The 26703-nt window shown below is 40.5% G+C and overlaps 1 protein-coding gene across 6 annotated transcripts in view; it reads right to left on the bottom strand.

Annotated features, from left to right (window-relative positions):
- Positions 1-26703, bottom strand: part of Rabep1 (rabaptin, RAB GTPase binding effector protein 1) — a 97840-nt gene that overhangs the window by 12286 nt on the left and 58851 nt on the right. For 3 of the 6 annotated variants that reach the window (XM_076542777.1, XM_076542778.1, XM_076542781.1), the window contains exons 7-13: positions 26070-26248; positions 22741-22872; positions 14723-15190; positions 13168-13272; positions 11359-11475; positions 6407-6505; positions 3761-3901 (exon numbers count right to left, since the gene is read on the bottom strand). In XM_076542777.1, coding sequence (XP_076398892.1) covers positions 3761-3901; positions 6407-6505; positions 11359-11475; positions 13168-13272; positions 14723-15190; positions 22741-22872; positions 26070-26248 — 1241 coding nt within the window. The remainder of the gene's footprint in view (positions 1-3760; positions 3902-6406; positions 6506-11358; positions 11476-13167; positions 13273-14722; positions 15191-22740; positions 22873-26069; positions 26249-26703) is intronic. The other 3 variants (XM_076542779.1, XM_076542780.1, XM_076542782.1) reach the window with 1 other exon arrangement.

Here is a 26703-nt window from a genome sequence, read left to right as displayed (position 1 = left end):
CAGCCCTGGCTGCTCTTCCAAAGAATCCAGGTTTGATTCCCAGAACCCACATGGTGGTTCAAAACTGTCCTTAATTCTAGTCTCAGGGGCTCTGACACCTTCTTGAAGCTTCCATGGTGCACAGACATACACACAAGCAAAACACCTATATACATAAAAATAAATATAAACAAATCAAATTCAACAATGATGAAGATTATTCAACAACATGTGCAAATCAATAAGATATAATATAGCACATGAAGAGAACCAAAAATAAAAATCACATGACCATTCAATAGCTGCAGAAAGAGCTTTTAAAAAAATTCAACACACTTTTACAATAAACACCCTGTATAAACTAGGACTACAGGGTTGGAAAGACTGCCCAGTTAGTAAAACATACGCTACACAGCATGAGGACCTGCATCTGGATCCCAGCACTCAGCTAAAAGCAAGGTTTGGCGGGAAAGGCTTGTGATCCTAGTGCTAGGGAAGCTGATACAGGAGGGTCCTCATGGCTCACTGGCCAAACTGTCTAACCAAATTGACGGGCTCCAGGTTCAGTGAGTGATCCTGTCTCAAAAGCTCTAGAGACTAAGGCAGTTACCTCTGTCCTCCACATGTGCACATGACTTACAAATAAACATGTACACTCAAACAAAATGATCATATTTTAACATTCTAAAGGTTTTATACAATAAACTATAAGCCAATTTATATTAAATGAAAAAAAAAACCTTAAAAGCATTTACTATAACATCATGAATGAGACAAGGGTATCCACTCTCTCCACTTTTACTCATCATAGTGCTTAATTCTTACCCAGCAATAAAGCAAGATAGATAAATAAAATGGAAGTCAAATTATCCCTATCTGCAGATGACAGAATTCTATACTTGCAGAATTTTCGTGCAGACAATGAGACTGCACGAAACTAAAGGGCTATTCCAGAAAAGCAGCAGACAGAGAGTAAAGAGACAAGCTACACAGGGGAGAAATGTTGCGGTGTGAATGTAAAATGCCCCCAAAAGCTGTGTGTCTGAATAGTTAGTCATCAACATGGAAAAAATTGGGTGCTTGGGCTAAGTTTTGAGGTTTCTGAACCAGCTCTACTTCCTACCTTCTTTCTGCTTTCTGACTGAGGAGGCACTATGACCAGCTGCCTCATGGACATGAGGGACTGCAACTGGAGTAAAGCTGCCCTCCCATAAACAAACTGCCCCCCCCCCCAGAGCTGAGGACCGAACCGAGGGCCTTGCGCTTGCTAGGCAAGTGTTCTACCACTGAGCTAAGTCCCCAACCCCAACAAACTGCTTTTGTTAGGCAATTTGCCAAAGCAATGAAAAAGTAACTCTTGTAAGATTTATACACAGACAGTTATATAAAGAACACACACACAGATAAAATCAGCACTTAAAAAAAAATAACTGAATCAACAAATTGAACAGACTATTCTCCAAAGAAGTATAAGTGACAAGCAAATGCATGAAAAAAAAAATGTTCAACACCCTTAGTCATCAAGGAAATACAAAAACTAGACTGAGATTCCATCCCACCTCAATGAGAAGGGTATCATAAACAATGTAAACAAGCTGGGCTTGGTGGTGCACGTCTTTAACACCAGCACAGCCAGAGGCTGGCAGATCTCTGAGTTCAAGACCATTGTAGTCAACAAAGCCAGTTCCAGGACAGCTAAGGCTACACAGAGAAACCCTGTCTCCAAAAAAATAAATCAATAAAAGCAATACTAATAAACCAGTAAATGTTGACATGGATAAAAGGAAAAACAAGACCTTTAAAACCATTTGGGTAAGAATGTTCAACCACTGTGAACATTACAATACAGAGGTTCTTCAAAAAACAAACTTAGACTGGGTAGGTGGTATTCACAGCACACGCCTTTGATCCCAATACTCAGGAGGCAGAGGCAGGCGGATCTCTGTGAATTCCAGGCCAGCCTGCCAGGGCAGTTACAGAGAGAAACCCTTTTTCAAAACAAACAAATAAATTTAGGCTAGGCATAGTGACATAGGCCTTAATCCCATCACTCAGAAGGCAGAGGCAGGAGAATCTCTGTGAATTCAAGGCCATCCTGGTCTATATAGTGAGTTCTAGGCTAGCCAGGGCTACACAGTAAAGGCCACCCAAAACAGAACTACCAAATAATCCATCTGTGCTGTTCCTAGGTGTACCCCTGAGGACCAAATCCAGCGATCACTAGAATAGCCCATGTTTACTGCTGCACTATTACTCTTAGCAAGCTTTTATCACAGGTATTCAACAAATAAATAAAATGTGTCAGTCTACACAAGAAAGTGTAAAATTATGTTATATAAAGGAAACGGATGGAAATGAAGATCATCACAGTAAGGAAAATAAGCTAGACTCAGAAAAACAAATACTGAATGTTGTCTCTCCTAGGCAGAATCTAGATTGTTTTTAAGTTATGAAGAAAGAAAGAAGACTATTTGGGAAGAAGAGAAAGACCAGTATAAGTGGGGATAAGAGATGGAATAGGGGCCAGGCGGTGGTGGCGCGCACCTTTAATCCCAGCACTCGGGAGGCAGAGCCAGGCGGATCTCTGTGAGTTCGAGGCCAGCCTGGGCTACCAAGTGAGTTCCAGGAAAAGCGCAAAGCTACACAAGAGAAACCCTATCTTGAAAAACCGAAAAAAGAAAAAAAAAAAAGAGATGGAATAGGACAAAACATGATCAATGTATATTATAGGCATGTATGAAAATGTCACAATAAAAACCCACTGTTGTATAACTGACATATACTAATTCAAGAAATAAAACAATTGGGTAGTTCCACACATATTACCAAAATTATCCAAGTTCTCATATGATACAGCAACTCTATACTATTAGGTATATATTCAGGAGAAATGAAAACATGTCCTTTACATGCATATTCACAACTGGTAATGACTTAAATATCCACCAACAGATGATTAAACAAAACATCTATACAATGCAGTATTATTATTCAGCCATAAAAAGTAATTAAAGGTCAATATTTGCTACAACATGGAAGAATCTTGAAAACATGCTAAATGAAAGAAGCCAAAGCAAATACAAAAGTCTAAGGAGACATTTACAGACAGAGGCAGATCATTAGTTCTCTAGACTGGGGATAAAGGGAATAGAAGCAATCCCTAAAGGGTAAGGAGGAATGTTTGTTTGATTGGGTTTTGTTTTGTTTTGTTGTTTTTTTGTTTGTTTTAAATGTGTATGGGGTTTCTCCTTACATGTATGCCAGTACACACATAAGTGGTGCCTACAGAGGCCAGAGGTGTCTGATACCCTGGGACTGGACATATAGACAACTCAAACCCAGGTGTCTGATACCCTAGGACTGGACATATAGACAAATCAAACCCAGGTCCTCTAAAGAGCAGCAAACGCTCTTAATCACTGAGCCATCTCTCCAGCCCTGAGTGAGGTTTCCTTCTGCAGTGATGGAAATGTTCTAAAATGACGGGATGTGGCAGCACACATCTGCAATCGCAGCACTGGGGAGACAGAGGCAGGATCTTGAGTTTGAGGCTGGAACTGCACTACATACTCAGACGATATTTCAGAGACAAAGACAAAACAAGGTTTAAAACTGACATTTACCTATCACCATGCTATAAGATGAATTACATTTTTAAAGGTGGAACTGTCGGGCATAAGAAATTTATCAATAAAGTTTGGTGTTTGTTTTTTAAGGAACTTATACCCATTTCAAAAAGTACACTTTTTGTATGTTTTTGATGATGTCACAAATACATTACCTCCACAGTATCTGGGAGAATGAAGTTTTCTGCTAGCTGTAATGATACATGTAAGCTATGCTTTCCCTGGAGGCTGTCATTGTCTTTCTGTAACCTCACCAGCTCTTCTGAAACCTGTTCACGGGACTGCATCAGCACCGCCTAAAACAGAAACAGATGCTAATCACAGCTAGGAAGGTAATTCTAGTTTAGTAACAACCATCAGAGAAAAACAAGGCCAAATAAAATGACATTTGATGATGGGGGAGTATGTTATAAAACAATGTAAGACTTCTAAAAACACACACACAGCTCATAACTAATATTTTATTCATTTATTTATTGTGATGTGAACCTGTGTGTGACATAGCGTGTGTGACATAGCATGTGTGTGGAGACCAGAGAACAACTTTGTGGAGTCCATTCTTGGCTTCCATGTTTACAGTACTTCCAAGTATTATATTAAGGTCAAGCAGAGCATCTCATTCTCCACCAGCCCCCCACCCTGTTCTTTATTGCAGCCTTTCTATATATTCAGCAAGAGCCAGACAATGAGACAATTATAGGAACTCATTTTTTGCTGTTCCTACCAGCAATTCAAAAATATTCAGTTTCTTGTCTCCCAGGACACAGTGTAACCAGATTCTATGGCTCAGTGGATTGGCTGACACGAGCAAGACCTGTACCAAACAGAACAAGTATTCCCCAGAAGAATGGAAAAGGCAGGATCTCCAACTTCCCTTACACCCACTGCACATACAATGAGTCCAGGATCAAGTGAACAGCTGGGCAGCCCCAGGCCGCAACTCTTCAAAAGGATCTCAGGTTTCATTTGGTGGTGTGTATGCCCATGATCCCACCACCCAGGAGGCCAGGCTTAAGACCCAGAGATCAAGCAAGCCTCAGGTGGATAGAAATTAAAGGCCAGCCTAAGCAACATAAAATCCTGTCTCAAGCCTCTACAACACTCCCTCACAGCCACCCAATAAAGAGGATCTGTGCCCTAGCTGGCCTGGAACCCACTATGTAAATGAGGCTGGCCTTGAACTCAGAGATCTACCTGCTTCTGCTTTCCCAGTGATGTCACCATGCCCAGTTTTCTGCTGATTTTTAATATCAAGTCATTTGTTACAAATTAATATACATGCATGCAGATCACTCACTCAGGCTACCTTTGTTTATCACCCACTACTGGAAAGTAGGCATTTTTCTGCCCATCAAGAATCCAGAGACAAAGATACATTCCCTAGAGAAGCTTGTGATAGAAAAGTTTAGTTAAAGCCAAAACTACCCTCAGTATGACATGGTGCTATAACAAAAGCTGCTTAGTGAACATTACAAGAATGAAGGAACACGTAAGTAGGAGGAAGAAGTCAGCCAGAGAGTTAAAGAATATCTTCCAAGGTGGCTGATGAGCAAGCCGAATCCCAAAGGCAGGCAGGTCATGTACAAACTTTGGTTAAACATGGCTTTATTTTCTTGAGACTAGTTGATTGTGCCTTATATCACTCTCAATCTGTACCTAGCCTAGCAAGCATTCTACAAGACACACATGACCCTCCCTTTGACCATCAGACTCATGAGACACTGCACCCCAAGGAAATGGAATTTCTCTAGCAGCCTCATGCTGGGAGAAAGAAACAAACCCACCCTGGTACCAGCCGGAGAAAGCTCATCCAGAAACAGATTCCACACAGTTCTGACTTGTCAGACTGCCTTAAGGTAAGACACAAGCAGAGACAATGATAGGTGGCCACAGCTTGACAGAAATGGCTTAGCTATCTGTGCACATCTCTTGCCATCAACTGAGATTCAACCCTCTTGTTAGGAGCATGAAGATGGACTTGGGGGAAGGTGTCACTTGGCCTCTTTGTTCTTCCCAATGTGGCCATGTTAGAGTAGCAATAAAGGACCACCTGTGTGTGTGTGTGTGTGTGTGTGTGTGTGTGTGTGTGTGTGTGTGTGTGTACAATGTATGTGATTCACATGCTTGTGACACAGCATATATGTAGAGTTCAGAGGTCAACATTGAGTGTTTTCCTTAATCACTCTCGACCTTAATTCCACCTAAATTTTGAAGACAGGGTCTCTCATTAACCCAAGCTCGCTGGCCAATGATTTCCAGAGATCAGCACATCTGTGTACACACCAATTAGTCCCTATCCTTGAATGTGGTTACAGAGGCATACCTGCTACCACATAGGGCACAAAGGTTCCCGGTGGCCACTGCTCATGAAGCTCTGCTTCCATCCCTCACATCTAACAGCCTCCTGAAAGGTCTCCAGAGCTACAGCAAATATGTAAATTCTGGGAAGTTAATAAGCTGTCCAGGAAAATGTTAAGTATTCAAAAGCTGTGTGAGCTGGAGATGACAATTATCTCTATTGTTTTTAACTTGTATTCTAAACTGAAAATTAAATACTGGTTTATCAAAATTTACTCTGTTTAGGTTACCCAAGTCAAAAAAGCAAAAGATGAAATGGGGCAGGATGAGGAGCTCTGCTTAGAAGAAACGATGTCTGTACAGCATTTCACCATCACAAATGTTCTTTAGGCCCTGGAGTATACAACAGTAGCTACTTTGAACAGGGTAATAGTCACATTAAAGATAATTTCGAGAAAGAAAAAAAAGGTAGCATATGACATATACTTCAAACACTGACTTACCATCTGTTCTTGAACGTCCCTCTTTGCTTGAGAAAAGCTCTGTTGTAACTCTTCAAGTAAGACCTCGGAAGCTTGAGCTCTTAGGACAAGTGCAGATATCTGAATAGAAGATGCACACATGAAAATGCACAGTTACAAATTGGTTATCTGAAGCTAACCCTGCATCCCGTTACTCCACAGCAAATCCATGGGAACCACTCATCTTTCATTCAACCAATGTGTGCACTTGCTATATGGCAAGACTCTTGGGTACCTCAGTGCATTAGCAAAGTTTAAGTCACATGCTGACTCACATCAACAAACAGTACTAATTGGTTCTGAGAATGATGAGAACCCACATGACCTAGTTAAAGATGTATTTTTTTTTTTTTTTTTTTTTTTACGATTTATTTATTTATGTATACAGAAGAGGGCGCCAGGTCTCATTACAGATGGTTGTGAGCCGCCATGTGGGTGCTGGGAATTGAACTCAGGACCTCTGGAAGAGCAGTCGGTGCTCTTAACCTCTGAGCCATCTCTCCAGCCCTAAAGGTGTATTTTTAAGAAGCTTAAAAAAATTAAATTAAAAAACAAAACAAAACTAGAAGCCTGGGGCTGGAGTAAAGGCACGGCTGATAAAGGAACTTGCTGCTAAGCCTGATGACCTGAGTTTGTTCCTCATAACCCATCTGGTGGAAGAAAGAACTGATTCCTGCAAGTTGTCCTCTGATCTCCACACAAGTGCCATGGCTATACATATACATATACATATATACATGAATGGCGTGTGTGTGTGTGTGTGTGTGTGTGTGTGTGTGTGTGTGTGTGTATACTTGTGCATGCGCACAGGCACAAGTAAATATATTTCTTTAAAATGAAGGAAGGAGAGAAAGAGAGGAGACAGTACACCTTTAAAGGATAAATGAATCCTTTCTGAGTTGGTTACAATCTTCTAAAGAGTGATTAGTATCACTTAACTCTCAACTGTTTTGGATTAGTGTTAATATTCCTGGGGAGGGAATTATTAAAAACTGATCATTCACACACAAAAACTTACAAAAATAATTTTGTCTAGGTATTTAAAAAATGATTGTTAGAATTTTGTTTCTAGCTAGGCAGTGGTGACACATGCCTTTAATCCCAGTACTCGGGAGGCAGAGGTAGACAGATCTCTGTGAGTTCGAGGCCAGCCTGGTCTATGACCTGGTCTACAGAGCAAGTTTCAGGACAGCCAGGGCTACACAGAGAAACCCTATCTCAAAAAAACAAAAACAAATCAACAACAACGACCCAAAAAAAAAAAAAAAAAAAAAAGAATTTTGTGGGGCTGGTGAGATGGCTCAGAGATTAAGAGCACTGGCTGCTCTTTCAGAGGACCTGGGTTCAATTCCCAACACCCACGTGGCAGCTCACAACTGTCTCTAACTCCAGTTCCAGGGGATCTAACACACTTACACCAATGCACATTAAATTAAATTATTTTTTTTTAAAAAAAGAATTTTGTTTCTAATAATGACAGACTAGGTGATGTGAACCAAAGTACTGAAAATTAGGCTGTATAAAAATATAAGCTGTATCTTTTCAAAAGATTCTAGTTGTATTTTTACTTATGTGCATATGTGTATGTCTGAGTTTAGGTTTGTGCATGTGAGTGCAGTATCTGTAAAGGCCAGAAGAGAGCATCAGATCTCTTGGAGCTGGAGTTAGAGGCAACTGTAGGTGGCCAGACAAGGATGATAGCAACTGAATGTAGGTCCTCTACAAGAGTAATATGTGCTCTTAACCTCTGAAGTGATCTCTCCACCCCCAAAACTCTTATCTCTTTGAAGGCACTGGACAACTAATAAATACACAGGACAGGGCCTAGTGTTTGAAGCAGCTCTCTAAAAGTACCAATTCTAAATAAACAGCTGTGACACAGAGAGCAGGGCAAGGCATCCGAGAGCCAGATAGGATGGCAAAATAAGAAATCCAGGAGGCACCAAGAAAATACCTTGTAAACTAGAGCCACAAGGACCACATTCTTGGGGAAATGAATACTTTTAATAATAATCTAACCTTCCAAACTTTATACAATCTCAGTTCCTGTAACTGCATAAAATGATGCAGCACTGTGAGTATCACTAGTTACCTGCCTCTCATAAAGAAATGCCCTTGAACTTCTGATCTTGTCTCAACCTCCCAAGTGCTGGGATTAGAGGGATGTACGACCACACCTGTGGTGCCAAGGAATGAGCCAAGGGCCTCATGCATGCTAGGCAAGCACTCTACCCACTTAGTACATCCCCGACCCAGTCCATTCATTATTCATTTTTAATAGACTATACAGTATTTAACACAAATACACAAGGGAATGGCTTTTTATAAAAACAGGCAATAGATATAGGTCTTCAATGAGTCCAGATACATAAGCTATTAGCTACTAAATAGACTTATTCAAAGGCCTAAATGACAAAATTTGGAATTATCAGAGAACTAGGGATAATGAATAATAGCCAATATTTGCTGTGGGATGGTCTGTATGTCAAATTGTTCTGATTGGTCAGTAAATAAAACACTGATTGGCCAGTGGCTAGGCAGGAAGTATAGGCGGGACTAACAGAGAGGAGAAATAAAAGAACAGGAAGGTGGAAGGAGTCACTGCCTGCTGCCGCCATGACAAGCAGCATGTGAAGATGCTGGTAAGCCACGAGCCACGTGGCAAGGTATAGATTAATAGAAATGAATTAATTTAAGATATAAGAACAGTTAGCAAGAAGCCTGCCATGGCCATACAGTGTTTACTTGGTTGGGTCTGAGCGGCTGTGGGACTGGTGGGTGACAGAGATCTGTCCTGACTGTGGGCAAAGCAGGAAAACTCTAGCTACAAATATTAAATAATAAACTGGAAAAAAATCAATTACCTAAGCTAAAAATACAGTGAATGGTTTTACAGAGAAGAGTAAACATTTAAAGAAAAATTAGTCAACTAAAAGATGGATTTGAAGAAAAAAAAGACAAAATATAGAAAGTACATTTATGAAATTCAAGAATAAAAAGTATTTTTAAAAACTATAAAATTAAAAAAGAAAAGCACACAGAAGCACAGATGTCTAACAATACATAAATATTTGAACAACTAATGGCCAGCAGAAGTAGCTAGAAGAGCTGAAGGGTAAGCCTATCAAACAACCTCCCAATCTCTCTCACCATTTTTCCCTGTGGTCAAGAGAAGTCAGTCCATGTATCCACCAATAGACATATACAAAAATCTTCATAGAAAATTCACCATTGTCAAATATTAGAAACACCTAAGCATCTCTCAACTGTTGTTTGGATAAATAGTGATGTGGCTAAATACAATTTTTGCCAGGAATGATAATGCATGCCTTTAATCCCAACACTTTGGAGGTAGAACCAGGTGGATCTCTGAGTTCAAGGTCAGTCTGGTCTACATAATGAGTTCCAGGACAGGCAGGGCTATGTAGAGACCCTGTCTCAATAATAAGAGGATGAGGATGAGGATGAGGATGAGGATGAGGATGAGGAGGAGGAGGAGGAGGAGGAGGAGGAGGAAGAGGGAGGAGGGAGGAGGGAGGAGGAGGAGGAGGAGGAGGAGGAGGAGGAGGAGGAGGGAGGAGGGAGGAGGAGGAGGAGGAGGAGGAGAAAGTGGGAACCAGGACTGAACTCAGGCTTTACCTTTACCCACTGAGCCAACTTACTAGCCCTTGTTTTGGTTTTTGAGACAAGGTCTTAAATAGCCAGACTAGTCTCCAATTCCATAACTAAGGATGGCCTTGAACTTCTAATCTTCTTGCCCCTACCTCCCAAGTGATGAGAATGAGGAACACAGGCCCCTGCCTGGACCCCTCGCTTGGCTATTCTGCAGCCATGACAGGCTATGAAAAAGACCTAACAGGATGTAGGCCCTTGGCACAGCATGATGTGCCCTTGAGCCCTAGCTCTAGTTACAGGAAAACCCCACCAGATGTCCCAATATAGTAGAAGAAGCCAGTTAAAAGTTACAGCTAGCTGGCTCATGAGAAAGAAAAAAAAAAAAAAACATAGTAACCATAGCAACCACTGAAAGAGATAATAGTTTTCTTGCAGCTGCAAACTAACCAAGGACAGCACCTCCAGATGGGAGGTACATCGATCCTGAGTCTGTTCCTATGTAGTCTGTAGACCCCAAACCCCCGCTTGCTTTACTCCCTATATATATCCTGCCCTCTTGCTACTCGGGGTCTCTTCTGCTCTGTTGCTGCATCAAATGGTTGAAGAGGCCCGGGTCAACTCACAACAGTAAAAAGACTCTGCTTTTGCATCAGATTTGGTCTCTTGGTGGTCTTTAGGGGGCTCTGGGTACAGCAGGGATGAGAGCTATATACCATCACCCCCAGTTTATATAGGGCTAGGGATCAAAGCCAGTGCTTAATAAATACTAGATAAGCACTCTACGAACTGAGCTACATTCCCAGCCAGCAATTCCTAACTTCTTGTTAGTGAGGTTCTTGTGCACCAAGGAAAACAAAGGAAACACAAAAAAGAAAAATCAGATCCTTCAGACCCTTAGAAATGCATTAAATACATTAACTGATTATTTCAAAGGAAAACCCATGATAACAAGATGCTGGAGAGATGGCTCAGCAGTTAAAAAACTTGTTGCTCTTGCAGAGGACCTCGGTTTGGTTCCCAGCACACACACGGTGGCTTACAACTATCCATTTAACTCCAATTTCAGGGTATCCCTTTCTTCTGACTTTAAGAGGACCAAGCATGCAAGTGGTACACATACATACATGTAGACAATACACTCCTACACATTTAAAAATATAAGTTCCTTTTTAAAAAACATCACAGAAAGATCAGTAAACACTTTTTGTCTCAAGAGAAAATAAAACTGCCAAATCTTCAAAGCAAAAGAAATAAATAAATACTCTTTGAAGTTTTAAATGTAATTGTAACAATCGAGTCATCTCTCGTGCATCACTCACCTGGTGGCTTGAGTCCTCAGTGCTTTGCTTGATAAAGTCCTCTAGCTCCTGTTTCTCTTTCATCGTCTTCTCTAGCTGGTCATTAGCTTGCCTTAGCATTACCTGCAGTTTCTTCACCTATATAATTTACAAAGTCAACAAGAAGGAAGCAGTGGGGTTTTTGCTGTTGTTGTTTACAGGGGCACTAGGAGTTCATTCCAGGGCCTCATGCATGCCAGGCAATGGCTGGACTGTGCTACACCCACAGCCCACAACTTTTGTGTAAGTTAAAAATAAATAACTCCAAAAAATTTTTGGAGAAGTACCATAGATTTGTCAATTCAGAAAAAAATGAACAACATCAAGAACTACATTATGCTTTACAGTTAGCAACAGCTTTTCACATACATAATCTCATTTGAAAACCTCTTTTCTGTTAGGCCCTCCAGGATCTAGAGTTGGCCTCCCTATCTCCTCTAGCCCCTGCCTCTGATCTACAATTCACATGAACCCTATAAATTTTATAAAAGTGGAATTACAACGATTTTCCCACTTACAAGCAATAATGCCTCCAAAGTTGCCAGGCTTAAACTTAATCTCCCCTGATTACCACCTCTCCTCTCCTGATTACCACCTCTCCTCACTGGTCTATCTGGCCAGTCTATCTTCCTTTGCAACTCCTTCTCCCCCTAGTTTCTAAACTCCCACACCAGTCATGTGTCCTGGAACATATTCTCTCACAACTCTGTACATTCCCCTCCTTAAATAGACTCTCTCCTTCTCTAGTTCTCCTAATTTGAAAGCAGGCTGTAAAACAGGCAAACAATGCTGCCTCTCCTGAGCCTACAACTAAGCTGCAAACCCTCCTCTAGTGTAGACGTTCATCTCTAGGAACCAGCTAGATTGAACTTATGTTTGGTCTGTAAAGCTGAAAGCTCCTTACGGGTCAAAACCATCTTTCAGCTGTATCTGAATTGCTAGGATCCAGCAAAATACCAGGCACACAAGAAGCATTAATAAAAGTCTACAGAAATAATTAAGGAATCCAAGACAGCCCTTTTCCACGTCAGGCTATCAGAGGCCAATATATTATCTTAGTTTTATAAGTAGCTTGAAAATTTCACCTGTAAACTATCAAAGAAAAAAGACTACAGTGACATTTGAGAATATGAGATCATCATTCTAACCTCCTTCAAACTCTGATGGCAAAGGCAATAAATAATCTTCATAACAACCAAAGAAAAATATTCTCTTTTCCTGACATGCTTTCACAAGGCCTACTCTTGTTAAATTCTATATTGTTTCCTAAGTGTTACCAATGTCGTACTATTCTACTTTGCATTTGGAAAAGAACTTTACCCTCAAGTTCAGCAGTCCAAACCTGCATAGGTATGCCCTATGAATTACCATTAATCAAGTCAACAAATTTACAACAAATAGGCAGTAAGCAAAGAGTTCAAATTCTGGCCACCATGACATCCAGCTAGCTTTTATTCTGTCAGAGACCACAGTAAATCTTTCCTCCCTAATCTCTGTACCATGACGTATACTAAGGGTGAGATCAGGCCAGCATCAAGTTTAGGTGTCGGGGCTTCGGGTGATAGGGTGCAGAGAAAGGAGCTAAGGTGCTGTTCGCACATCTGAGAGCTGAGTTGGCTGATATGGTGTTGGCATGCTAATGAAGCATGAATATCCAGGTCCTAGTGGGCTCTCACTGAAAAGGAGCTGCCACTGTATGTGCTAGCTTATTCCATCACCAGAGAGATACACTCCATAAAGCAGATGGGGGCAGGGGGAAAAAGACAACTCTGTGCCTCTAATGAAACTCACCTGGTCTCTTGTTTCAGCTTCCTGAATCTGAATTCCTTGTAACTGTTTTTCATAATTGGAACACATATCACAACGTCTACCAAGCTTATTTCCAGCATTATGTACCTGAAGAGCACCAAAATTACCACTTATCAGGCAGAACAAAATAATTCTATGTCTCATACTCAAGGAATGAATGCACACTCTTACCAATGTTACTAAGTGAATAGCAGAGTAAATACTTCAGAGATTTACAGGAAGAATTTACAGAGTCAGATTCCAAAAGTCATAACCTCCAGTACAAGTATGGTAGGAAAACAAGGGACACACCTTATCACCAAGGGCCACAAAACATCACATTTGAAGCACACACAAAACAAGCAAAAGGGCTACGCCATGCACTCAATGCTCTCTACCCAATGGGAAGAAGAAAAGAAAGGCAGTGCTGATTTCCCCCATGGCCAGCTCCAGTGACACACTGGGTACAACACCAGTAAGTAGCATGTTCTTTACATGTCCTGCATCGCTCAAGGACAGTGGCTTATTTAGGGTTAGCAGCCTGCTCCACGTACTCACTGAGTGCTTCTTTAAAGAGAAGTAGCCCTGAGTAGGGAAAGCACGAGTGTCAGAAAACCTTGATTCTAACCCAGGTTTCACTTGATCTTTCTGAGACAGTTACTTCATCTATAACTGGGAACAGTTATGACCTGACTGCCTCATTATAATCATAAAGCTCAAAGAGACGAGGTATGTGAAAAGGCTTGGAAATCTGTAAAGCAGTGTGCAAATACAACTTACACCTCCCCATCATTCCCCTACCCCAACACAGGTTTCTCTGTGTAGTTTTGGAGCCTGTCCTGGAACTCGCTCTGTAGACCAGGCTGGCCTTGAACTCACAGAGCTCTGCCTGCGTCTGCCTCTTAAGTGCTGGGATTAAAGGCATGTGCCACCACCAGCTGACACAACTTACATTCTTATAATACTAATCTTTTAAGTTTGAAAATACTTTAAGGAAAATTACCCTTCATCAAGGCTGCCTTTTTTTCTCTCCCATATTTCCCTATCCTCCTTAAACCCACTCTCTGTATCAAGTTCTTAACCATTTTTGCATTTTATAACTAAAGGAAAAATGGGTAAGTGAATCACGGCATACACTCAGGTTCAGTAAACTAAAAGCCCAAATTCAGGCTGTTCTAACTATGATGCTTGTTAACACCACTGGCCAGCCAGCTTTTTGTGACTGTCATATAGAAGAAACAAGGCAGACTTGACAAGGGGTGGGTGTATGCTAACACATACTTGCTAGCAGCACATGCCTGCACTGACTCCAGGAACTGTCGTCTACTGAATCAATAATTAATGCCAAAATTACCTAATCCCTCTAGAGTTCCAGAGAGCAAGCTGTGGTGGCATACACCTATAATCCCAGCACTGGAGAGGTACAGAGAGGAAATCAAGTCATCCTCTGAATTTCAAGGTCATCTTCACTATATAATAAATTGGAGGCTAACAGGCTACATGAAACTTTGTCTCGAAACAAAAAGAGAACAAAAGAAACAAGGTCAGAATAGCTCACCTCTTTTTGCAGGAGATTCCATTCAGTCTCACTCACTAAGCGGTAACCACTGGGAGATACATATGCACTCTCCATACCCTGGGTGACACTAGAGAGAAGGGATGCTGTTTCCTCCTGTTCAGGTGTCATTGCCTTAATTGCTCTTTCTTGATCTTTGGTTAACATAAATCCACTTGGCATCTGCAGTGACCCAAGCGACACAGTATCAAAGTTCTCAGACACAGAATCTGCTCCAACCAGTGGTCCAAAATCCGACTCATCCAAGTTTCCAGCAGACTTTGCTTTGTAGTTATAGCCTAATGCTTTTGATTGCAATGAGCTTGAGGTTCCCAAGCTGTCTGTAGACTGAGCTCTCCGGAGTCCATCTTTAAACATGTCATTGTCCGATTTACTGAATGGATCTCCAGATGGTAACAGCAAGTCTGCATCTAAGGAATGAACTGACCCATGGGTGCTGTCTAAATGCTCCTGAAATGTAAAAACATATATTTTCAAGTTAGATAATTCTCTGAACTCCAAAAGAGAAAAGCTACCACGTACTATATATATTTTGCCACACATTAAACATAATAATCATTTTGCTGCCTTGACATAATCATTGAACAACTATTTATCAAATAAATCTCTTTGTATGTTGGGTACTACTCAGGCACAGGTTAGATTCATAAACAAAATACAACTTCTAATTTTAAGATATGTATAGTTTCTTGAGAGATTAAACAAGTAAATGGGCTCTCACAATACTATTAAGTAATGACACAAGACAGAGGTGAGCTCTATGCTCTGGAACATCTGTGTTGTGAAATATTATTTAACTAGGCAAAGATGTGTTACATTTGTTTTTGCTACAGAATATTACTTTAACTGTATAAAGGTGTGTTACTTTTCTTTATGCTGCATTTGTTTAACTATGTAAAGACATGTTGCATTTCTTTCACCTTGTCTGCCTAAGGCACCTGATTGGTCTAATAAAGAGCTGAAGGCCAATAGCTAGACAGAAAAAGAATAGGCTGGTAGGCAGAGAGAATAAACTGGAAGAAAAATCTAGGTTCAAGAGAGAAGAGGCGAATGAGGGAAGAAGAGAGGAGAGAATGAGGCAGATGCCCAGGGCTAGAAGCCAGGCAGCCGCTAGGCAACAGACACAGAGTAAAGGGGGGAGGGAGAGAGAGGGAGGAGGGTGGTAAAAAACCTCGAGGCAAGCATAAAGAGAAACAGGTTAAAAGAGCAAGCCAGAAACAAGCCTAAGCTAGGCCAAGCATTCAAAACTAAAAAGTCTCCATGTCATGATTTGGTAGCTGGCTAGTGGCCTTAAAAAAAAAAAAAAAAAAAAGCCTGCTATACATCTGGTCAAGAAATGAGGAACTGGCAAACATCATGTGCAATTCAGTATTGATCATGTTAAGTGTGAAGTGCCTGCTGAAGACCCAAGTACAGACATTTACGAGACAGATGCACATGAAAGTCTTTAGAACATTGTATAAAGATAACTAAATGCACCTTTATCCCAGCACTTGGGAGGCAGCAGTACATAGACCTCTGCGAGTTCCAAGCCAGTCTGGTCTACATAGTGAGTTACAGAACAGTCAGAGCTATGCAAAGAGACTCTGTTTCCAAGAAAATAAAAGAGGCAAATCCTACAAAGAGTGTAACAGAAGGTGGTCAAGGGCAACAGGAATAAGGAACATCAGTATTTGTGGGATAAGCAAAGGAAGGTACAGCCAGGACAGGAAGGAAAGCAGGAAATCATACTGTGGAACCAAGTTTCAAGCAAGGCATAACAGGGAAAAAGCCAAAAGTACAGTGAACATCACATGACTCATCTACAGGAAATGTCCAGAACACAGAGACTGATTGCCAGAGGCTGGGGAAGAGGCATAGGGTCTCTTCTTTTGGGGTGATAGAAATGTTTTCACACTAGGCAGAGGCAGTAACTGCACAACACTGAACATATTAACAGCATAGGAGTTGCACACTTGAAATTGCTAATTCTATGTTGCATATGCACATTTTATGCATTTATTCTTCTCAACTATAAAAGAAATATATGAAGCAAATGCAGACTAGTGCTACTGTACAATTCAATCAGAGTGAGAGAGTAAGAACAACAAGAAGAAGCTGGGGACTGGGGATTTAGCTCAGTGGTAGAGCGCTAGTGGATTCAGTCCTCAGCTCTGAAAACAAAAAAAAAAAAAAAAAAAGAGGCTGGGCAGTGTTGGCGCAGGCCTTTAATCCCAGCACTTGCGAGGCAAAGGCTGGAGGATCTCTGAGTTCCAGACCAGCCAGGATTCACAAAGAAACCCTGTCTCAAAAAATAAATAACAAGAAGGGTCAGCACCACGGTTCAGCAGTTAAAGGTGCTTCCTTCTTGCAACTGGATAACCTGAGTTCAGGACCCACATGGACAAAACCAACTCAGAAAGTTGGCCTCTCACTTCTAGATGTATGCTGTAGCGTGTGTGCACACACACACAATGTCAAAATAATTAAAGAATAACAAATGTAGTGAGTTGTTTTTAAATTATATTCAATTTAAATGACTATTCTTGGGCTGAAGAGGTGGGGCTCAGTGGTTAAGACCACTGTCTACTCTTGCACAGGACCTAGGTTTGGTTCCCATCACCTACATGATGGCTGACAACCACTTGCAACTCCAGTTCCAGGAAGTTCAATGCCCTCTGCTCACCTATGCAGGTGCCTGCACACATGTGGTTTGTATGCTATATTTAGGCACACACACATAAAAGATTAAAATGGCAGCCAGGCATGGTGGTACATGCCTTTAACTCCAGCACTCAGGAGGCAGACACAGAAGGATCTCTTTGAGTTTGAGGCCAGCCTGGTCTACAAAGCGAGTTCCAAGACAGCTAGGGCTATTACACAAAGAAATTCTGTCTCAGAAAACAAAAAGGATTAAAATGACAAAGATTTCTTCTAATTAATTAGTTATTTAAATTTTTTGTGCATTGGAGCTGGAGTTGCAGGCAGCTGTGAGATGCCAGTGGGTGCTGGGACTTGAACCTGGATCCTTTAGAAGAAGAGCCAGTGCTATCAACTGCTAAGCCATCTCTCCAGTCCCAACAGCTCTTTAAGATAATGTCATGCCCCCACTTTTTAAGATAGTCTCATTATGTTGCTTCAACTGACCTGAAACTCACAAAGATCTATCTAACCCTGCTTCTAAGTGCCAGGGTTAAAGGCATTGTGCCACCATGTTAGACCTACTTTTTGTTTTAAATATCCTTTTATAGACCAACTAGAAGAGACTGAGGAATATGTCAGTTGATTTCATTGGTTTTTATTTTCAAGTGTTTTGAAACTATTATCTGCCTTTAATCCCAGCACTCGGGAGGCAGAGCCAGGCAGATCTCTGTGAGTTTGAGGCCAGCCTGGGCTACAGAGTGAGTTCCAGGACAACAGCCACCAAAGCTACACAGAGAAATCCTGTCTCAAAAAAAGAAAACAAAACAAAACAAAACAAAAAACAAAACAAAACAAAACAAAAAAAAACTACTAGTCTATCACCTTAGCAATAGCTTGAGAAATACAAACAGCTAAGGAAGTGAAAACTGTTCCTGGTCACCAAGACGGCTCCATTTTTATAGGCACTTTCCACTAAGCCTGATGATCTGAGCTTTACCTCAAACCACATGGTAGAAGAAGAGAACTCAAATTCACAAGTTGCCTCTTAGCTCCACACATGTGCCATGACACATTTGCTCCCACCAGGATAAATAATAAATACAAAAACAAAAGACTAGTTTGTGGTCTTTCTAATATATGATTCTACAATATTCTACATTACCTTAAAAATGTTAATGCCTTTAAATTTTCTATTCTTTTTCTAAGGACTTAAAAAATGAGATATATTACAGCAATTTGTGCAAGGAAAATTATATATAATAGCATTACAGCATTATTTAATGAAGACATTTACGGCAGCAAAAACTATAACCAATTTGGTAAGTGGTGTATTAGTCATGTTTGTGTTCTACAGGCAGAGACTATACATACATCCTACTGCCTGCTTGGAGACAACCCTCACATGTAAACTGGACAATCTCAAATCCATACCCTACTACTCCTTTATCCAGTTTTCACCGAGCCATTATTTTCCCTGCCCCAAATCACCCAGGAACAGGTAGGTTCCAAATAACCAATCAAGTTCCTATGGCCCAAAGGCTGCCAGAATTATTCAAACTGGCCGGTCCTGAGTTTCTCCCTGTGCTTGCAAGGCATGCTATGGCTCTCATTTCTAGAACCATGAACTGGGGATGCAGATCAGTGGTACAACACTTGTTTAAAACCTACTAGGCCTAAGGAAAAAGACAGAAAAGTTAAAGCAGGTTGTTCCTAAGGTACTGACCACTTCATGCTGTCAGGCACCTCATAAATTAAAACCTGGCAACAAAGTAGTAGGAAAATGGCCAAAAGGATTATGGTACATTTACATATTAAAATTTTATTACATGGATTAAAAAAATTTAAGGGTGCCAAAACCTTAAAGTAGATTTAACCAAGGAGGAACATTCATAAGCATGTAGTCACTATGTAGATTATGTGTGCAAAGTACCAATCAGGCATGATGTCGCATGCCTGTAATTCCAATGCAAGGAAGATAGAGGCAGAAAGCTCAAGGTCAGCCTGGAATACATAAAGTCTGTCTCAAACAAAATAAAGGAAAGCAAACAAACAAAACAAATCGGAACATATTTGTTTTCCTTTCTTTGGAAAAGGAAACAGAAAAAAAGGAGAATGACACATGCCATAACATTAGAGACAGTTTTCCCTGGGTAGTCAAAACAATTATTTTTATTTGTATGGCCCTTCCTGTACTTCAGAAATGCTCCATAATATTTTCCTATTACTTTCATAGTGAAAAAGCATAATCTAAGTACCAAAATAAAGATGACATGGGAGTGCTCAAAAATATTAAATGTCCTTAGCAATAAATCTAAGTCTCCAAAGCATTCTATATTAATTTTAATTTACCAGCCAAATTAAATTACCATGATTCTGAACATAAAACAATTATATTCAACACTGAAAATGCAAAACATCAGGTCTGAAAGTTAAAATACACATACACATGGTGGAGGTGACAGTTGTTACTACCAAGAACTAAACCTAGGACCTCATGCATGCTAGTCAACATTCTGCCATGGAGCTGCATCCTCCAGCAGAAAGTCTAAAATATACTTTAAAGGCTGGAAAATGATATGCCAGCATGAGAAAGCTGTTAAAAAAAGAAACAAAAATAACAGAAATACTTCCTTATAAATCACAAATTCTCCTTTCCTGTTTTCTAAACATTCCCGGATAGATTACTGCATGATGCAAATGCTATGTAATATCTGAACAAAAAGATAGAGACATTCTCCTGGGAGTCTAAGTATTTAAAAAAAACTCAGAGCAGAACTGCCAGTTGGTCCTTAGTGTGTGCTCCAAAACAAACAAAAAAAATGTACAAAAACAAGAGCATCATATTTTTCAGTGTCTGTTAGATTAAAAAAAAAAAAAAGAAACTAATGTCAAGCTATCAATAAAGATGAAAATATAAGCCACCAGGAGCTGTACTATACATGGTTCAGAGTAAATCTGCAAACTAAACAGAAACAACATACCTGTTAGGAAAATGTATTCAACTTAACTGCAACTGTTCACCAGCTGGGAAAGGAGGTGAAAGTTAGGCAAGTGTGTATGACCAAACTCCCCACCTTTCCAATGCTGGAGATCAAACTAGGGCCTTACACATGTTAAGTAAGCATTCTACTACTGAACTGTAGCTATGGACCTTGTAAGTATGAAATCATAAGCAACAAGGATAGCATAAACAACACTTACAAGTATGGACCACAAGCAGCCGGGCCTAACTGTGGTGAAGTAAGAACAAGAGGAAAGCGAGAAGGGCCATTCAACTGGGAAAGGAGGGTCCTTATTTTGATTCCAAAGGCACTAGATACAAAAGTATTTCCTTTACTAAAGAAAGGATGGGTATTAGGAGACTCTGGCCCAGAGAGATAGGTCAGTAGGTAAAGGCACTTGCTGTCAAGCCCAAAGACCTAATTTTGATTCCCAGGTCCCACAAGATGGGAGGAAAAACAGTCCTGACCTCCATATGCATTCTGAGTGCCCCCCGCCCCCCCCCCCCTCTATATATACTAAAATAAAAATGTTTGTTTGCTTGTTTGTTTTAAAGAAAATCCTTCTCAGGGCTAAAAAGATGGCCCGATGGTTAAAAACACTTGCTGCTCTTGCAGAGCAACAGTCTATGTAAAGAATTTCCACTCAATGATGTAGGTTATGGCAGTCAGTGGTGGTTTTGCATACAAGAGTGGTCTGACCACAACCACACTAAAGGGAGAGAAATGGACAGTAATGCTGAGGGTACAACAGAGTATGAGAAATCAACGCAGAGGCCCTTACCATACTTATAGGTATGAGATGACAGACCACAGGCACAACATCTGACATACTGCATCCCAACGCTTGCACTTTTCCTCGAAGTTTCAATGCAACCTGCCAAACTTTACCTTCTATTTCAGAACAGAAGCCCTAATGCTAGAGCTGAACAGGTGGCAAGCTTCTGTAATCAATCCCAATCTTCAGGAAGCTGAGGAAGGAGTAACCTTGAGAGCAAGGTCAGCCTGGGCTACATACCAAGACTCTGTCGTCCCCCCACCAAAAAAACAAGTATTTAGTAATATGTATAATTCACATTAAAAACAGACATCAAGGGCTGGAGATATGGCTCTACAGTTAAGAGCACTGACTGCTCTTCCATGTGGGTTTGATTCCCAGCATCCACGGGGATGTCTCAACCATCTGTAATTCCAGTCCCAGGAATCTGGGGCCCTCCTTTGGCCTCTGTGAGCACTACATGCACATAGTGCATAGACGTACATGCAGGCAAAAAACACCTATGTTTAAGTATATATGTGTATGTAATATATATGTACACATATACACATATAATATATATGTACATATGTATCCATACATATACTAAATCAAGACATCAGGTGACTTTGAAAAGCTCACACTTGAATGTGTCTTATCCTTTCCCCTGACTCTTTTCTATTAACACTGGGCTTAAATTTGTTATTGTAATAATCTTTTAAGCTGGATAGTGGTGCATGACTTTAATCCCAGAACTCAGTAGGCAGAGGCAGGCAGATCTCTGTGAGATTAAGGCCAGCCTGGTCTACAGAGTGAGTTCCAGAACAGCCAGAGCTAAACAGAGAAACCCTGTCTTGAAAAAACCAAAACAATAATTATAATAATCTTCAATAAACCCTCAATTCTGATTCAAAACAAAACAAAAACCTTTTCATTTAAAGACTTGTTCTAATGTATGATATTTTTTTGGAACTACCAGTAAAGGAATATCTACTAATTTTAAAGGGTGAATGAAACTTCAATATGTTTTCAAGTAGTGTTATAATTTTGCAAGAGTAACTAAGAATAAAGTTACCATTTTATCTCATTTTTCACTTATGTACTTTCCACATAAACAAGGTGTCCTGGTTAGTTTTTTTCAAGTTGACACAAGCTAGAGTCACTTGGGAAGAGGGACCCTCAATTTAAAAAAAAAAAAAAAAACTCCCACCAGAGCATTGGCCTGTGGCAAGCTTGAGGAACATGTTATGGAGTAATTGATGTGCAGAGCTCAGCCCACTGTGGGCTGTGTCAACCCTGGACAGGTGGTCCTGGGGCGCAAGCCAGTAGTAGCATTCTTCCATGGCCTCGGCATGACTTCCTGTTCTAACTTCCCTCTGTGATGGAGTATGACCCGAGTATTGTAAACTAAAGAACTTTCCTCTCCAAGTTGCTTTTGTCATGGTGTTTAATCACAATGATCAATACCCTCACTAATATATAAGGTAAACTAATAAACTAAAAATTATAACATTAGATATAAAATTTTTTGAAATACTTTTGAGTCTTGGTCTCCTGAAGCCTCTCATCTCAGCCTCTGCCATCCACCATATAAAATAGCTGTAGTCATAAATTCACCATACCTCTTCATTTGATAAGGGTGTTGAAGATTCTTCTTGAGTTAAAGCACATACTACTGGTATTTTTACTTCTTCTTCAGTATCTGTTTTTTTGTTATCTTTTCTCTTATTAAGCCTTTGTTGTTCATCCTCCTCCTAAAAGTTAGAAAAAAAGAGCATTATTTAGCTACCGAGGTAATCTATATGTAAGAGTCATACAGTTCTTCGACCACTCAAAACAAGAACAGAGATCTTTATGAGAACAGAAAATTAGACACATGATTATTTGTTCTGTAATCAGTATATAACCTCACCATTTTACTACTGTAAGCACAAAGTAAGAAAATCAGGAAGCAACTTTTTAAAAAGTACACTACAAACGTAATGCAAACAAAAGAAAAGCAACACCCTGCTCCTGATCATCCAAAACAGGAAAACTACATAGAACAATCCCATCTCACTACAGAAAAGAGGAAAAGTTAGTCTGACATCACACTCCTATTCAAAACATGTACAACTGCTGGTACTACTGATAGTGGCAGTAACCCCAGCAATTTGGAGGCTAAGGTAGGAGGCACAAATTCAAGGCCAGGTTGGGCTACATAGTGAGACCCTATCTCATAAAACTTGAGAGGGAGAGGGAGAGGGAGAGGGAGAGAGAGAGAGAGAGAGAGGGAGAGAGAGAGAGAGAGAGAAGAGAGAGAAGGAGGGGAGGGGAGGGGAGGGGAGGGGAGGGGAGGGGAAGGGAGAGGAGAGGAGAGGAGAGGAGAGGAGAGGAGAGGAGAGGAGAGGAGAGGAGAGGAGAGGAGAGGAGAGGAGAGGAGAGGAGAGGAGAGGAGAAGAGAAGAGAAGAGAAGAGAAGAGAAGAGAAGAGAAGAGAAGAGAAGAGAAGAGAAGAGAAGAGAAGAGAAGAGAAGAGAAGAGAAGAGAAGAGAAAAGAGGGAAGAGAGGGGAGGGGAAAGACAGGATAAGGGAGATTAATATAAAATACAAAAAGGATGATCAAATTCCAAGTAACGATTCACTCAGCAAAGACGACTTTATCTTTTATAATTACAAGCACACACAGAATTCTGCAGGAGGAAGAAATCACGGACTGGATGCATTTAAGGGAGCCAGCAAAGGGGACCCAAAGGATGTAATCTTGAAAGACAGTAAGACATATTTGCCAGATAAGGAAGAGAAGATCACTAAGGGCTCCAGGAGAAATGAAGCATTTACAAAACAGAAGAGCAGGCCTGTGTCAGCAGAAGGCTGACAAGACCTACACGTGGTGAGTGCATGACAAGCGAAGGCAGGAACAAACAGGTGGGTGATTAAGTAATTAAACTCTGGGCCGAACTGCCCCAACCTGGGCACCATCACCTCTGCCTGCTTCCTACTCTACAACACAGGCATGGCTCTGGAATGCCTCCTCAGGGAGAGCTGTTTGCTGGGAAACGCTGGAGATGCAGCGTTAGAAAGCTTTGGCACAATGCTAACACAACAAATATTAATAAAGGCTTCAACAATCATCTTCAAAGTAAAAGACTGTTTTAATGAAATAAAAATCTATACTTTAAGTATGAATTAAAAGAAAAAAATTTAAAATCGAAAACTGAGAAACAAAATCTAACCTAAGTCACATACGGCAAATTAAAATATTTTAATACCTAGAAAAGTGGAGAACACTTTTGCACAGCTATCCTGGGGAAACACTTGAACATATGTATGTCTATACACACACACACACATACAATATGCCAAAGGATTGGTCGTGACACTATCTGAGATGACAAAAGAACAAGAGTGAGGTGGCCCTGGATGTCCACTAAAGGAGGAGATTAAGTAAATTATGATTGCTACGCTACTAGTTAACAAGAGAGAGACAGAACTGGAATAAAAACACACACCCAGGATAATGCTTTGGGGAAGTTAAGTTAGAAAATAATACTTAAGAGTATGGTTCAAGGCATATGGGGAAGACCATATAAATACATGGTGAAAAATACACAGAACTAATCTAGAAGACACTACCAAAGTTAGAAATAAAGTTTCTACTGGAAAAAGCAGTGTGGGGTATCAAGGGGGGAATTTTTTTGCTTGATATTATTTCATTTGTATTTAAAAAAAATGTTTTAGATTTACTAATTTTATCTTGTGTTAGTGTTTTGCCTACATGTATGCATGTGCACCACAAGAGTGCCTGATGCTCTCAGAGGTCAGAAGAGGGCATCAGGTCAGGGCATCAGATCCTCTAGAACAGATTGTGAGCTACCATGTGGGTGCTATGAATTGAACCCAAGAACTCTGCAAGAACAACAAGTGCTCTTAACAGCTGGACTATCTCTCAAGTCCCTCCCTTTGTATTTCAAACAAGCAACTTTTTCTATGAGAAACCATTAGTGTTACATTATTCATTTAACTGAAGCAATTTTCAAATGAGAAACAGAGCACCTGGAAAGCAGCATTCTGAATGCCTATAGCCTTCCCAATTCTGCGGCTCCATTCCCATCCTCTCATTGTTTGGGCAGTGAGGCTGGCTGTGTGACAGGCTCACTACATAACCTAGACTGTCCTTGAAATCACAGTTCTCCTGCCTCAGCCTCCAAAGTGCTGGGGTTTGAGGTGTAGGCCACTACTCCCAGCCTCTACCCTATCAGATTTGTAGAGCAAAGTCACCAAAAATTTGGCCTGCTCTGGAAACTCAGAAGTCCTAAGAGAATGACATAATACTACTGAGAAAAATTTCTCAGAAATACGTACTGCTGCATCCTTCAGTCTCCAAAGAGGGTTATTTCTAAATCAGTTTCTTCCCAGTATGAGACAATTTATAAAGTTGAGCTGAGTCTTGCTATCTCATACTCATTACTCTAACTACAGACCCAAGTGCTGGGATTATAAGTATGTGTTACCAGATCTGGTTGGCTACTATGTTTTTTCAAAGTGACATTAAAAATAAAGTCAATACGGGTTAGAGATGTCTCACAATGGGGCAGCATCTCCCTAGCATGAGCAAGGCCCTTAGGTTTGATTCCCCAACATCAAAAATAAATGATAATAAAATGGCACTAAACATCTTGCTCCAGCTTAGATTAGCCTCCAACATACACAAGACAATACAGAAGCGAGCACAATTATTAACAATGATACCTAAGAAACAATCTATCTGGGGCTGGAGGGATGGTTCAGAGTTTCAGAGTGCCTGCTGCTCTTGCATAGTATCTGAGTTTGACTCACAACCACCTGTAACTCCAAGGGATCTGATGCCCCCAGCTTCAATGTGCACCCAAGTACACAACCCCTACACACAAATACATATAATTAAAAATAAAATAAATCTTAAAAAAACAAAAAACCAACAACCTATTCACCTGATCTTTCTTCTTCAGTTCTTCAACTTGTCGGAGCTGTTCGGAAGTTAGCACAATCTCCATCCGCTGCATGTCTCTCATCAGCAAACGCTGAGACTCCAGAAACTGGTCATTGGCCTTCTGCCACGTGTGTTTTAACTGGTTGTGTTGTTGTCGTTCTTGCTCCAGGAGATGGCAAACTGTTTAGGAGCCCCCCAATCAAAAACACTGCATTTTAATGGTAGGCAACTTCTTTTGCACAGGACTCCTACAGGTCTGGCCAACATTCTATTCTGTGAGTTTGCCTCTTGACTGACACCAACGAGCAACCTACACCTGAATATGATGACTATTCCCACCAGCCCTCTAAAGCAGAGTCCCCAACTATGCCCTTAGGAAGAGACAAACAACTTCTGCACTTTGTAAGTTTTAGAAAACCTGAAGTAAATAAAAAATGTTAGTGTTTCTTGACTGTAGGACATAGAGCTTAAGAGTTTAATTATCACTATGTTCTCCTGGGACACAACACAATAAACCACACACAAACCTAATATTGAGAAAATATTATTCTAATAATATTTAAATAATATTGTTTTAAAAATCTTCAAAGGTTCATTTACATCCCACCCGATAAAGCCTGACCTCTCAAGTGTAA

This window comes from Peromyscus maniculatus, chromosome 8 (assembly GCF_049852395.1).
Source record: "Peromyscus maniculatus bairdii isolate BWxNUB_F1_BW_parent chromosome 8, HU_Pman_BW_mat_3.1, whole genome shotgun sequence".
NCBI classification, from domain to species: Eukaryota; Metazoa; Chordata; class Mammalia; order Rodentia; family Cricetidae; genus Peromyscus; species Peromyscus maniculatus.
The sequence above is the reverse complement of the archived record's forward strand: the minus strand, read 5'-3'. Positions and strand labels throughout refer to the sequence as shown.